At 37.0% G+C, this 15,410-nt stretch overlaps 1 protein-coding gene and 1 long non-coding RNA gene across 6 annotated transcripts in view; both read left to right on the forward strand.

Moving 5' to 3' along the window:
* The window catches only part of LOC132130979 (E3 ubiquitin-protein ligase Jade-2-like), a 49,749-nt gene extending 42,053 nt beyond the window's left edge, over positions 1-7,696 (forward strand). For 4 of the 5 annotated variants that reach the window (XM_059542891.1, XM_059542894.1, XM_059542893.1 and 1 more), the window contains exons 11-12: positions 2,070-2,198; positions 3,474-7,696. In XM_059542891.1, coding sequence (XP_059398874.1) covers positions 2,070-2,198; positions 3,474-4,222 — 878 coding nt within the window. In that variant the 3' untranslated portion in view covers positions 4,223-7,696. The remainder of the gene's footprint in view (positions 1-2,069; positions 2,199-3,473) is intronic. The other variant, XR_009428824.1, reaches the window with a different exon arrangement.
* A 3,898-nt stretch (positions 7,697-11,594) lies between these two features.
* LOC132130916 (uncharacterized) lies at positions 11,595-14,494 on the forward strand. Its single transcript, XR_009428811.1, has 3 exons — positions 11,595-11,949; positions 13,636-13,714; positions 14,137-14,494. It is a non-coding gene; the product is annotated as an uncharacterized LOC132130916 (long non-coding RNA).
* The last annotated feature ends 916 nt before the right edge of the window (positions 14,495-15,410 follow it).

Raw genomic sequence — 15,410 nt, forward strand, 5'->3', positions numbered from 1 at the left:
ACAGAAAAGTCATGTGGCGATGTGTGAGCGTTCTGCATTCATGAGACCCGCCTAATCGTTTTTTGTTTGAGCTACCAGGGTCACCATTGACCTGTTTTTTACACAGTGCTGTATGGAGGAGCTGCATTTGTTCGGATCCCTCTTTGCAGTATTCGTTATTCCTGAATCTCTGACTCGGCACTTTTCTCTACTTGCTGGCTTTCTGTCATCTGCTGTTTAGACCCATATTCATTGTGCCTTCCAAAAAAACTTTGAGCCTCGTCAGCGCAGACCTCGACCCTCAACAACACCATTTAAGGAACTTATTTTTCCATACGTGAGATACACTACAGCCAAACTGTCTTGACATCACATCTGAGCAACTGTCCACCACTGAGATGTACTACAGTGATGTATAAAAGCTTTGCATTACATTAAGTGGCTGATTGCAGCCTGATCATGTGATGTTTTCTCATTTGTGGGTTTTTGGGATTTTGATTAAAAAATACCCTTTAGTATGAAGAACCAAAATAAAAATGCTTTTGAGCTGTATTAGCTTAAAGTGAGCTCAGCTATTATGATTCCAGATCATATGTCTGACATAGGAAATAATAGCTAGAAAAGTGTATTTTTTTAATTAAAACATCGAACAAAAACAAAAAACATGCAGTTTGTTGCAGATGCTGATATTTATATGTGTCCCTAGAGCACAAAAGCAATCTTAAGTCGCAGGGGTATATTTGTAGTAATAGCTCAAATGCAATGTATGGGTCAAAATTATTGATTTGTCCTTTATGCCAAAAATCATTAGGATATTAAGTAAAGATCATGTTACATGAAGATATTTAGTCAATTTCCTATCATAAATGTATCAAAACTTAATTTTTGATTAGTAATATGCATTACTAAGAATTAATTTGGACAACTTTAAAGATGATTTTCTCAATATTAAGATTTCTTTGCTCCCTCAGATTCCAGATTTTCAAATAGTTGTATCTCGACCAAATATTGACCTCTTAAAGTCTTTTGATTCAGTTTTCAGGTGATGTATAAATCTCAGTTTTGACAAAATGACAGTTATGACTGGTTTTGTGGTCCACGGTCACATATGAACAAAAATTAAGATTAAATTCTTATAACTTGTAATCATATAAATATCTCCCAATAATATGACTCCTATATGTCTTATAAGATATGCTCAGTTTTCTGATCAAAGTTCTAAAACATAATGCATTGCAATGATGATTGAGAGATGAACAAATAAACCTTCCTCAGAAGCCGGATGAACATATGGTTTTTCTGAAAAATAATGTCTGGATAATTAGCTCAATTGATGCTTCAATCCATTAAGTGCTCATCTTGAAGTATTATGGACAATACTCACAAAATATCTGCATTATGGTATCATTTAACTGAATTAAAACTGGAAATCATACCTAAACATGTTCTGATGACAAAATGATTCCCTCACAAAATGTCATGACAATAAAAATGGCATCATTCGACATTAAAGGTTTAAGTTGCATTAAGTTAAGAATGTGCTCTTTCTGTAAAATGCATTGAAAAATGAATAACTAAAATATAAAAAATCCACAAAAATTTATCTTAGAATTCAGATCATCAGCAAGGACAGTTTTCACATGTTTTGTTATTACAAATTGTGATGTTTAAATTAATACTTAAATTGTGTAAATTTGGTTTGTTTAATTAAATTTAATAAGTTAACAATTTTTTTTTTTATAGGATGCCATTTTAATCTGAATAAAATAAACTGAAATGAATGATTAACATGAAATACTAAATTTTAAGGATGATTTAAAATGAAATGCACTTGTCAACAGCCAGGTTTGTTCTTTGCAGTAAACTAGATGCTGATTGGTTTATATTCATGTTTTGCACCCTCTTGTGGACTGTTGATTTAAAATCTGGTGTTCGCTGATCTTTTCCTCAAACGCAGTGCTTCCTAAAGCTGTGCTGGAGACACTGAACATAATTTGAAATATTTAAGTGGAAAATGGTTGACAGTTGTAAGATGTTTAATTGCTAATTTTACGCATTTTGCATGCTCTTTTATATTCTGTACTTTATAGAAAAAACTCGGAGAGGGGAGAAGATTCATTGCAATGGAGTCAGGGAACGAGTGAAAGAAAGAAGAAAGAGTAGTCCAGACAAGAAAGACAAATGGAGATCAGATGACAGCTCTGTATTCACACAGCTGGGTAAGTAACTGAAGGATGTGTTCGGTTTCATCATCTGTACCGATCTGCAAAAAAAGACAGAACAGCAGTACAATTCAATCAACCTTTAAAATGAAACCTCTTAAAATACTTTTTAGGCGAGAAAAACTGCTTCAGACTTGAGGCAAAACTCAATAGAGCAGAGGTTCTCAGATTCTTCCTTTTTGTTCTGCGGCTCATTTTTAGGTTATACTGCCATGTCACTTTAGGATCTCATGAGTCTAATTATGTTACTGTCAAGTTATGTTCTAAAGAAGAACAACAGATTTGGTCACTTTTGGATCATTTTGATGCTCGCCTTGTTCAGTGTGAGAGCTGCATGCTGTTCGCATGATCGTCAATATTATACATGGCATTTGAAATTGTTTAAAGTGGGGGAAAATGTAAAAATGTTTCACATGTTCTCTAAACTTATAAAGGTAATTTATGTGTCCCTGGAGCACAAAAGCAGTCTCAAGTCTCAGTGGTATATTTGTAGCAATAGCCAAAAATACATTGTATGGGTCAAAATTATCAATTTTTTTTCTTTTATGCCAAAAATCATTAGGATATTATGATCATGTTCCATGAAGATATTTTGTAAACTTCGTACCATAAATATATCAAAACACAATTTTTGATTAGTACAATGCATTGCCAAGAATCTTCATTTGAACAACTTTAAAGATGATTTTCTCAATATTTAGATTTTTTTGCTCCCTCAGATTCCAGATTTTCAAATTGTTGCATCTCAGACAAATATTGTCCTCCTAACAAACCACACATCAATGGAGAGATTATTTATTCAGCTTTCAGATGATGTATAAATCTCAATTTCCAAAAATTGACCCTTATAAATGGTTTTGTGGTCCAGGGTCACACATGTTTGTTTTATGTTATGTAATGAATTTATATAAATCAAATTATTAGATTTAAAAAATTAGCAGCAAAAGGCTAGAATTTACTCTTAAATGTTTTTTTCACTGTTAACTGCTTTAATTGAGTGAGCGATACAGGGGGAGTGGCTATGTTGCATCAGATCATTGTCCTCACAGCTGATTGGTCCATTTTCAGGTTTGCGATCTCTTCAGAGTAGGGTAGCAGTGTAGCGCAACCGCTCAAAACCAACCCAGCTTCTTGAGCTCGAAACCTCTAGCTTGAGTGTGTGGGTAGAAATTAAAACTGGCTTCATGCAACAGGCCTCTGGACGCCTTGATTAGCTGGTTCAGATGGTAGTAGCTGGGATGGACACAGACTGAATGTATATCTCTTCCACAGGTTTCTCCAAATCCTTCCCGCTGGACGGCTCGCTTTTTGACAGCTGGCTGGCTCAATCGGTTCACATCACGGCAGATAACATGCTGAGCCAGTGGTCTCTATCCGAAGAGAGCCGTGACCCCTCCGCCAGCCTCCTGTCAGACCAGCTCCTGCAGGGCGAGGAGAACCTGCTCAGCCTCATGATGGACCACTCCATCAAGTCCTCCTGGAAAACGCCCCAGCAGGGCCGCAAGCCGAGGGCTGGGCCACGCTCCCGCAGGAAGTCCGTCTCGCTTCCAAGAATCGGATCCGCAGTCAAAGGCAAGGTTTGTCCTGAGGACCAACTTCCCAAACGAGGAGAAAGAGTACGCCATGTACACCCTCATCACACCCGCAGCAGCGAAGGCAGGCCGGACCCTCTGCAGCCAGCCATATCCAAAATGGACTCGTGCCACATTTCCGAGGAGCATGGCTCTTGGGACCCTGGTGCGGACGATGGGGATACGGAGAGCGACAAGCGCTCGCAGGTGGCCTTGCATCTGCGTCTACCTAGACAGGGCAAGTCACGCTCTAAGAGCAACACGACGCAGGTCTTGCTGCAGAACAGCACTGGGAACAACATCTCCGCGCACGACACTGAAACAGACGGCTATTTCTCTGACGCGGAACAGAGTGACAGTGAACTGCCCTCATTCAGCCGGAAGCTGCGCTTGCCCCAACTGCATGCTGGGAAGGAGGAGGTAGTGCGGAGAAGCGTGCTTGCCTCCTAAAACCATTTTTGGTTGTGAAGATGTGAAGGCGTGTGTTCTTTTCTCGCTTTACGTGTCAGAGTATGTTAGTCCGTCGCCTACATTTATGCAACCATAACCATTTGTGCTTGACAAACAAGAAGAATCGAAAAAGTCTAAATGAACACTGTCAAGTGTGTCCTCTTGGGAAGCAATAGGCTCTGTCCTGGAACAGGGACGATGACGTGGGCATTATGACGTCTGTTCAGGGTGTGTTTGTTTTATATAAATACGTCTGTCATGTGTCTCCAGAGGATGCGGCTACTATAAAATGATGAGAAAATATGACACAAATAAGCACAAATAGCCGTTGGGGAATGTAGCACACATGTATGTCGTATCCACCGCCTCATTCGCTTTTACAGAGACTAGACGTACCAGAATCACACGGACACTTGAGCGTAATTCTTACGTGACAGATCAGCTTCCATCATGGGTGAATCTCACGAACATGAAGCCTGTTTTAAGAGCCGTGTGACGATTGAGTACATTTTTTATGTTTGTTCAATCCATCTCGAGTGGTCTGAAGTTGTAACGTTGATTTCCTCTATCTATTGGTATCGCAAGACATTAGTTTTGTAGTTTTTATCTTACTTTGTGTTATCACTGTGGTCTTCTTTGTGTCATGGCGCACCAATAATTTAGGGTTATTTATGGAAACCTCAGTATCTTGAAAAATCGTTAGAAATTTTTTCTCTTTACATTCAGAGCAGCATGCAGAGTCAAACGTTCCCAGTTTCCCATGTCGGCAATTTTGGGCATCTATCATTTCGAATTTGGGCAAAAAATGCTATATTTTCGAATGCATTGGTGTATTGTTACAAAACATGGTATGTGTCTTCAGCACAGTTCCCTAGACATACTCGAAACGTTTTGTAGCAGTACCACCTAGTGGTCAAACATTATAATGGAATTTAAAAATGTTAACAGCTTTTGATTAATTTAGCCTATTGTCTTGAGACTCCTCTTGATAGATTTCTTGGATCATGCATTGGCTGAACTTCCTGTCCGCTATTTTGATTTTTGTTAACTTAGACCACTGGTCTGATTTTCACCAAATTTGGCTCAGACCATCTTCAGACCATACTGGAAAAAATTCATGAATTTCGTGTCGATAGATAAAACGGTTTTCATTTAACGTACCAATTAATTTAATGCCAAACTGGATCTGAGGCTGTATCTCTGTAAAGCTTTGACAAACCGACAACTGACCACACCACATCAATTTGTTAACAGCGCCACCTATCGGTCAAAATTGATAAACCATTAAATCATATTAATAATGACTGAATTTATGATTTTCAGCCAGTTTATATTAAATCACCTTAAAATGTCTTCAGTTACTCCGTGTTACTTTTGGTTTGATCCTCCCTGCCATGCTTGCGCCTCATTCTGCTTCCATTGTGCTTAGCCCATTAATTGCTGTTTGCATTTGGACTTCAATTCTGAGTCAATTCTAAGGGTAGTTCATGTATCTTGAAATATGCATTTGATATCAGTTTTTAATTCCATCTTGAGCCAAGAAACTGAGCTTTCCATAAATGTCTGTATGACCCAAAATTTGTTGTGCGCCATGACACAAAGACGACCACCATGGTTAAACGAAGTAAAATAAAAATTGGTGGTTTTGCGATACCAACAGATCGAGATAATCACTTTAAAAAATTTAAGAAGTTAAAAATAGTTATGCAACTCCATTGGACCACTTCTGATAGTTCCAGTTACAACTAATTAAAATGTCTAGAATTTTTTGGAGGGATCTTTTGTGAGATTCACTTTCGTATCTGGCACTTTCTTTCCCACTTACTTCAGTACATTTGTTCAGAAAGAACCATTGTTGTTCTCCATTAAAGTGTGCCTTCTGTAGCCCCCCAAATCAAACGAATAATCAACATGTTTAACTATTTTAATACAATGATGGCAATCAGAAACTAACACCTGCTTGGTCCAAAAGCTTGTATGTAGATGTCAAAGTCATAGAGATTCTAGGTGCCTAGAAAACAGCGTCGACCCATCAATACTGCTTTAGCAAAGTGCTGCTCATGCACCGACGTCCGTCAGTCTAATTGGATTGACACTTACGAAGTGTCCTCAGGCTTTGCTAATGTTTTCCCTCTGATTGTGACGTCTAATGAATCAACCCATGGTGTTTATCTCAGGGTTATAGCGAAGAAGTGATTGCAATCATCTGAAAAGCTTAAACCTGTACATTCACAAACAACAAGGTTTCTTTGCCAAAACGTCACGTTTTGAGATGATCTTCTCACAGTGTAATGATGAAACACTGAGTTTCTTTTATTATGTATGATGATGCCAAAGAAAAGTAAGTCAGCATATGCTCTGAAGTGGATGTAAACTTTGTGTGTGGATCTTCTGAAGATCTCAGCGTGCACTGATATCCACCCGTACACTCCTGGATCGCATCATCAATCGAGCATCGTCCTCATCCAGCAATCACAGACGTGAGCTGTCCAGAAAGGTTTAGTTTGAGACAAAAGCAACTGATGTGTAGCATACGTGATGCGTGTCAGTGATCGAAGGGTTAGTTCACCCAAACAAGGACAGTTCTGTATTCAATCTTGTCGTTCCAAACCTGTTTTGATGTTCTTTTCCATACGATGAAAGCAAATGGGTCCAAAAAGGACAAAAAAAAAAATAGTCCATGCGCTACATTCCGAGTCTTCTGGTCTCCCAAATTTTAAGTGTTTAATTTACCGAAATCGTTCCCCAGTCACGTAGATCTCCAACGTTGTGGCAAATTTGCGACTAGCATCATAACCAAAGGATTTTTCACCAGAAGACTAGAATCCCGCACACAAGTCACCATCATTTTGTGTTCCACAGAAGAGTAATTTTGGGTTTGGAACAACGCCGCGGTGGATGAATTGTTTCAGTCCTTCGCTGGCTTAAATCGCGACAGCCGTCTACTGTATCCGTACAGACCACAGACAGCGACCTGTACAGATTTCATGTATCTTAGCTGCTTTAATAGGGACTAATCATAGCGCTGGTCATTTGCCGTTCTCTGGTTCAGTATGCACCCAACGCAGACATGGAATACTGTGCCTTTAGTGACTTAGTTTCAGCCTCCTGCAAGAGTTCAAGCTGCTTTATCATGCTTCGTTGCCGTTCGTGTACCAAAACTATAACATATACTCTACGTAATCTCTGTAAATGTTCAGCTTCTGTGCGACCGTTTTCCTCCCACAACGTAATGACTGAGTAGATCTTGACACTCGTATGTTGTTAGTGAGCCTTCCGCTTTAATGACAGAAGGTAACTAGTCTTTGCACTTGATTATTCTTTTGTCTCTACAAATAGCTGGAATGGCAGGAAATCATCAAGACCACCAAGGGGTGTGCGATATTGATGAAAAACAATATATTTTTTGTTTATGATTAGACGAGATGTAGGGTGTTTTTGTGCTGGTACGTTGGCTGGTTTAGGCCCGTCATGGCTCACTAAGACTTTCGTTCAAAAGTAACTATTCGTTCAAAAACATGCATTCATTCAGTAAGGAAGAGCTCAAAAGTGTTTTGTCATGGATTTGTTTGAAACTATTTTCCTTACATAAAATTGAGAAAAAACTGTTGTCTTTTTAGCTCATTTAAATGACAATTCCTGTGTAAAATCAATCAATATCACATTTACAAGTGTGTTGATATTTTTAAAAACAGCACTTGTGCTCATGTGATATTGCCAAATTATCATATAAGATAAAAGCTCATAAATATAATTTTATTTTACCTTAAATCTTGAATTTCAGGTTATTCTGACTGCATTCTTCTAGGCTGCATCATCTGGTTTGTGCCAAGTGAGTGACATACTTAACATCAGCTCGAGTATCCTAAAAACAATTAGTAAATTATCCTAGAAGACACTTATCGCACACCCCTAAGATCCAGCTGTTCTCTAGGATGCAACTGATTATTGAAGAAAAGTCATAATTCATCCACAGAAATAAAGTGAAGTGCCCTTTTTTTTTTGTTTCTTTGCATTTGTAAAGATGTCTGGACATCTTATTATTATTAAAATCCGCATGAATAAGATTCGTTACAAACAGCACTTCTGCTTTTAAGCGTTTAAGGGTTTCTTTAATGGATTTTGGTGACGTTTGACCCCCATGAGCTTCACCTGAGTATCTTTCAGTGTTGTCGTTCACTTCCAGAGGATCTGTTTACTGATGCGTCTCAGAAACCAGTCGTGAAATATCTCTCGCTTGTTCAGCTGCAGCTTTTGCGGTCATATCCGACTCTCTCCTGTCTTGTTTACTATGCAGCAGATTTTCCCACATGCCCCTGTGACCGAGCAGTTCTTTCTGTCGTTCTCTCTTGGAAGAGTAAACGAGGCGCAGGAGAGGTGAAGCACTTGTAGTCCATTAAGAATCACACGTGTCCTGTAAATCTGTCAACATCTTCCGCTCGACACGGTTAGGATACGATGATATGAATGTTGCAGGAGTTTATCCTTCTATGTTCTTTGTTTCAAAGAATGTTGTGCCATTTGTTAATAGCAGAGAAAACTATTGAACATATAATTAGAAAAAGAAGAAGAGCTATTTTAAATTATTTTAGGCTTCTTTTGTTTTTTTGCGATATTTATTTTCTTGTATTGGAAATCTTTATAGAAGGAAAAAAGACTGTATTTTTCATCAGTGCAAAAAACCTATTTTTTCCTTTTTGTACATTTTCCATGTTAAGCAGTCTTTAGAGCAATATAATGTTCATGTGACTGTATGTGCATGCTGTTTGTGATGCCTTAATAACAGCTCCAGTCCCATCATCGCCAGCGCTCGGCTGTGGTCGACCAGTGCAGTCAATAAAGCTGTGCTTTCTGTCTTACGTCTCTGTGCTCTGTGTCACTCCACCACACGCACAAAACACAAACATACCCCAGAATAATAACAACTTTCAGAAAGTGTTTTAGTGAGAGGATTGTACAGAGTGACTCTTTCTCAGTGTTAAATTATTACACCAGTAGGTGGCGACAAATCACTGTCTTCATATGGGAGTCATTGAATCATTCAACTCATTCAATCAGGAAAAAGTCATACTTGGTGGAGGTCTCAGGTTATTTGCTATGACAGTTTTTAAAAACAGCTGATGATAGAAATGGAATGACTAAGTGACTACCAAAGTCTTAATATAGGAAATAAAATAAAACCGACACAATGACTTTCATAAGCGAATGCACAGTCAGCAAATGAGGGTCTAAAACATACTTGTGTGCCGTTTAGTCCTATATGCTTATATTGATTGATTACACAAATTTTGATGAATCTTTAGCATAAACGCTAAAACACAAACTATTTAAATTGGTAGCTAAAACAAACACTGGATTTGTTTAAAAATGTCTTATCTCTTTCCAAAATGTGTTCACATGAAGACATCTAGCAGAAACTGCTATGAACATCCCATCAGTGGCTTTATACCTTCTGCATTGGCAGTTGCATTCCTGTTATGTGTATCTACTGAAATATACATGAACACACAAATGCAATGTGCAGTATTATTACAGTATTTCCAAAATGCAGTATAGTATTTATTTATTTTTAACATTTCCCATATTGAACAGGAGAAAACCAGGAAAAACTTTTAGTAAGATAAAGGGATTTCTAATCATGTGCTGACAAAAATTAAAAATGGCTAAAAATAACTGTTCCGTCGGGTTTAGGAACGGGAAAAAGTTATAAATTCAGGAATATTTTAAATTGTAAAACAAACCTCTTTGTTATCACAAAGACTAACATATTGCCGTTATCAATGTTAGTTACCACATAAAATTATTTCCATATTCTCATTAACAAATATTCTTTCCAAATTATGGACACAAAAAGACTTAAGTGAATGCATTGAATGCATTACAGTACAAGTGTATGATATATGCAAAGACACTAGTAAAGGAACGTTACTGCTCTGTAGCAATATTCAATTTGAAAATGCAATTATATAATGTATGTTTGCCATTTCCTACACTAGTTTTAATATGCTAATTTTAAAGCTTTGTAAGTTGCAAAATTAAAATGAAAATTACTTAAAATGGTGAGATATGTTTAACATGTCCAAGAAAAAATTGTAGCAAAATTATAATTTAAATGTTATGTTTCTCAAATGCATTTATGTTAACGGATAAGACACTTTGGGTTGCATTTTTAATTCAAATATGACATATATATATAGCAAAATGCAGTGTGGAATTGCAAGGTAATAACATGCCAATACCCTGCTTCAACATGAAAATTATTTACCAGAATAGATGGATATTTATAATGTGTTTCTGCCAAAAAGGGTACCAAAATGGTCATTTAAATGCCTTTTTTCCATAAATGCATTGACACACACTTAAGGGAATTTTTTTCATTATTTATATACTTCAAATTTATGTTTTTGCATAATCATAACATGGAATTTATTTACAGAAAACAATTAAACAATAATGTGTAATAGTCTCCAATTGTTCTCCAGTTTACTGGCGAGATGTTTAAGTAATGTACATCAGATTATTGACTGAACATTGATTTTTAAATCTCATTTTGAACGTGTTGTTTATTTGATGATTGGAAGAATTTTTCCAGTTTTCCAAAAGGCAGGACAAAATGTGACAAATAATGATTTGAATGAACAGATTTGATTGTTTGTTATGAATATTATATCATTGTTTATTTTCTGCTCCACAGATTCTGCCAGAGTGGATTGAGTTCACTTCGTTTCCTGATTTATAGTATATTTATTTGTCAATCTTCCTGTCTTCGTCTATACATCTGGTAGCTGAAATTCAAGGTTGTTGTCAGGCAGAACTTTAAGAAAGACCATTCAGATTTCACAGATTAAGAGAGAATAATTTAAATGAATGGTAATTTTAAATTATGATAACTTTAAAGACTGCATTAGGGGATAAAGGAAGTGCTTCAATGAATAGTTCACCCATAAAAATGCTGAAAATGTAGACTCAGGCCATCCAAGATGTAGATGAGTTTGTTCTTCATCAGGTTTGGAGAAATGTAGTATTGCATCAGTGTCTCATCAATGGATGCTCTGCAGTGAATGGGTGCCGTCAGAATGAGAGTCCAAACAGCTGATAAACACATCACAATAATCCACAGCACTCCAGTCCATAAATGCTTTGAAAACAGTATTGTCATTGCCATAAAATAACAAAACAACAAAAGGACAGGGTCCTTAAGTCTTTCAGTACAGACTAAATATTACTTTCAGGTTTTTTTTCAGTGGTTTGCTCTTAGAAAATGTAAATGTTTCTTTTTAAACGGTTAGTTCACCAAAAAAAAAAAAAAAAAAATACAATTCTGTAATTAATTACTCACTCTCATGTCTTTCCAAACACGTATGAACTTTGGTACACCAACTGAGATATTTTTGATGAAATCCAAGAGCTTTCTGAGCCTCCATAGAGAGCAATGCAACCGAAACGTTCAAGGCCCAGAAAGGCAGTAAGGACATTGTTAAAATAGTCCATGTGACTTCAGGGGTTCAACCTTAATTTTGTGAAGCTATGCAGATACCTTCTGTGTGCAAAGAGAACAAAGATAACACCTTTATTCAACAATTTCTTCTCTTCTGGGTCAGTCTCCGCCTCCATTCACGAGAGAACCACGAAGCATGGGAAGTTCATCGCTACGAAATCTCGTTTGAGAAGTCTCATTCAGCACAGATCACGATATTTGCCATCAGTTCACGTGTGCCACACGTTGGGTGAGTATTCATAAATACGCTGTCTTAAAGTTGCCATAGAATGCATTGATACAATATTTAAAATGTTCTTTGATGTCCAATCCACCTGTCACTCAAGTGGCCACGTCCTTAAGTATGCAGAACAGATGAAGGGAAAATTAGCTATATAGACCAAAATATTTTTTTTATTATTTTACCAGACTGTAAACATGTTTGTTTCTGCTGTAAAGTTTGGCATTTTAACATGTGGAGTCTATGGGATTCACTCTCTTTTGCAGCCAGCCTCAAGCGGCCAGTTGATGAATTACAGTTCATTCACTTCCTTGTTGGCTTCAGGAGAGAGAGAGAGCGGGAGGTTGCTGCTTGGTTTTGAGTAGCAATTGGGTGGGTTTTGTTGTGAAAACCTGGCAACCCTGACGGAGCTTCAAGAGCGGTGTTATGGTTTAACTGGTGGTGATTGTGTTACTGATTGCTTCCAAATGCAATTTTTAACTACCACATTCCTATTTACGATCATTCTGGTAGCACGTGAAGGCAGCCTTAGTGAAACAGGCTTTAGCAACATTAGCCTTACAGAGAGCCAAGAAGCTCTTTTAGAAAACAAAACATGATGCATGATGCTTGCTTTTTCTGGAGTTTGGACGTTTGAGCACAAAGCGTTGGTATCAATCCCTGTTTTAGATGCAATCTTTGCACAACTCCAGCGCTGAGCTGACCCTATTTGTGAGGACGTCCGGTGTAAAATATTAGCAGAAAGTATAGGATTTTTCCTTTTTTCCCGGGACATTTCTTTCGAAAATGAAAGTTAACCACTGTGTCCTCAGCGGTCTATGGAGACTCCTACTGTTTGTTCGTTGGTGCATCACAACACATGGCACTTTTAATGGCTCTGTGGCGCTGACATTGTATCTCCAGCAGCTGCAGCAAGAGAACAGTAATGATGGACCGCTGCCTCTCACTCAGGGCTGTGTGTGTGCTAATAGAGCAGAGAGCGTCACAAATGGGCGGGACTTTCACCGACCATGACGTCATAGTCTGGAACTGCTTGTGTAGAGAGAATGTTCATGATTTATTAGGATTATAAAACAATGAGTGGATTTTTACCATTATAGGCTGGTTGTTTTCACACACAACAGTGTTTAAACACATTATAAAAGTATTTTTTGCATTCTATGGCAACTTTAATGTTTGTTATAAAATCTATTCTGTCTTTATTTATCAGATTAGTGCTTTGTTTGTTTGCTGTATTACATCTGTCATTTGACGTTGTCTTTGCTTTGAACTGAATGAACACATTTGACGTGCCATAGATCTTTCATCAGTTAATCATATTCATATCAGGTTCAAAGATGTACAGTAAGTTGTACTTGTAATAAAATCATGGTAAGCACAACACTTACCATGGTTTTACATCAGTTACTGTGGTTTTACTGGGAAACGTGTATTAATAGCACAGTAATCGCCAAACTTACTATGGTTTTACCACTGTAAAGTAGTTTTGATGTGCTTTTACAACATAGTATATCACATTAATCATAACACTTACTGTACCTTGCTTTTAAAACCTTTTAATGTAAAATCCCAATACTGTAATTTAACTCAGTATTTTTTCCATCTTGCAGTTAATTCATATCAGTTTATATCTTAAATTCTCTATATGATGCTATTTTATCTTCTCTCTCTTTTTTTTATTAATATATTTTTTAGCTGAAAAGACCTAAAGGAAGCAGTCAGCCCAGCCGTGTTAGTGGAGAGTATTCGTTCAGAAACAGAAGACAGACATTTGGTAGGTCTGTGTTAGTTTGAACCCTTTTCTCAAACTTTCCTGCTGTTAGAATTTGCACAGCATTTGTTGTTTCTTAATATTTGTCTTAAAATCTCCCCAAGAACCCTAAACACAGTCTCACATCAAAGTCTTAATTCAATTGAACTCTTGTGTGATATTGTATAAGTGTAACCTCTGTTGTCATTCTCATTACACAATCACATCTGTAAATCTTACGAACCCCTTGTTAGAAAGTAGTGGGACGTCCCAAATGGCCAGAAAGTTTATATTGTCCATTTGCTTCTTCATAAATGATTTTAAATGGGCTCCATCATTTCATGTTCTCTCCGCATCTCGTAATTAATCTCTGTGTGAACAAGGGGACATGCTAGTTTGATGCAAGTTGCATAATGTAATAAAATGTTTTCCTTTCTGTCTTACAGGATTTCTTGCAGATTTCCTTCTCCGTCATGCACATGCACTCACCTTTTTAACTCTTTATCCCACACACATACTGAAATGGCATCTGGATCAATATTAAGACTTTGCAGTGTTCTTTTTTTTCTTGTTTTGTTTTTTTGCAGATGCAACTTTGTTTTAATTATAAGCTTGTAATGAATACATTTTGACCTTCCAACAACCCATATACAGTATATATATATATATATATATATGTATTGAACCAATAATAAAAATAAAAGGGGAAAAATAGTCGTATTGGTAAAGCTTTGTTTTATTTTTCGAGCTTCATAAACTGTACTTGGTGTCTTCCTAATGCTTATATCAAATAAAAAAGAAAGATAGAAAAGGATCAGTGTTCATGAGGAGTTTTAGTAAAGGACATATTCATGCACAGCATCTACAAGGTGTAGCGGGTTTGGAACAACATGAGAGTGAGTAAATAATGACAGTGTTGTACTAACTAGTTACAGAAATAATATTACTTAATGCAAGTATAACTTATTACTGTTGCCAGAAAGTAATAATATTACTTTTGAAAAAAGTAATTAGTAGAGAGTAATAAATTCAATTTTTTGGAGTAACAGCCCGACACTATTCATGACAATTTAGATTGATGGGTGAACTAACCCTTTAATTTGTATATGCAACATGACGTGCTATCAACAACCAAGTGTGTCGTGTCATGTTTTAGAGTGGCTCGAAATGTAAGTATCCTTTATTAAACCTTTCTGCTGTGTGTGGATAAGATAATGTATGAGTCTGTGTGGCGTTATATTATATAACACACGCCTGTTTGAATAATAATATGCGTTAACAATGCAAAAGATAATGTGTAGAATTTATAGGTTAAAGAAATACGTGAGATAAACCAGACCGTTGTTTTGGTGCAAACTAAATACGCATTAAAGGTACAATTTGTAAGATATTTGCAGTAAAATATCCAAAAACCACTAGGCTAGTGTTATATTTTGTCCAGCTGATTACTAACAATATCTCTAATGTTTTCAACTACTTGTAAATCATGCGAAAATTCCCATTCTAAAGAGTGACACGGGGCAGTGCAGTCACCTGTCAATGACGTTATTTACCCTTTGTTACCGCCTTTACTGACGTAGAAACCACATGACAACAGTGTCGTGGACAAATGCGGAAGTAGCTTCGCGACAAACTTCAACTAGAAAGAGATGCCCATCTCGCTTGTGTTTTACTCGACAGGTGAGTTGGTTTGATTCGTATCTTTACAGAAAACTAATGC

This window comes from Carassius carassius, chromosome 47 (genome assembly GCF_963082965.1).
Source record: "Carassius carassius chromosome 47, fCarCar2.1, whole genome shotgun sequence".
In the NCBI taxonomy this organism is placed as follows: domain Eukaryota; kingdom Metazoa; phylum Chordata; class Actinopteri; order Cypriniformes; family Cyprinidae; genus Carassius; species Carassius carassius.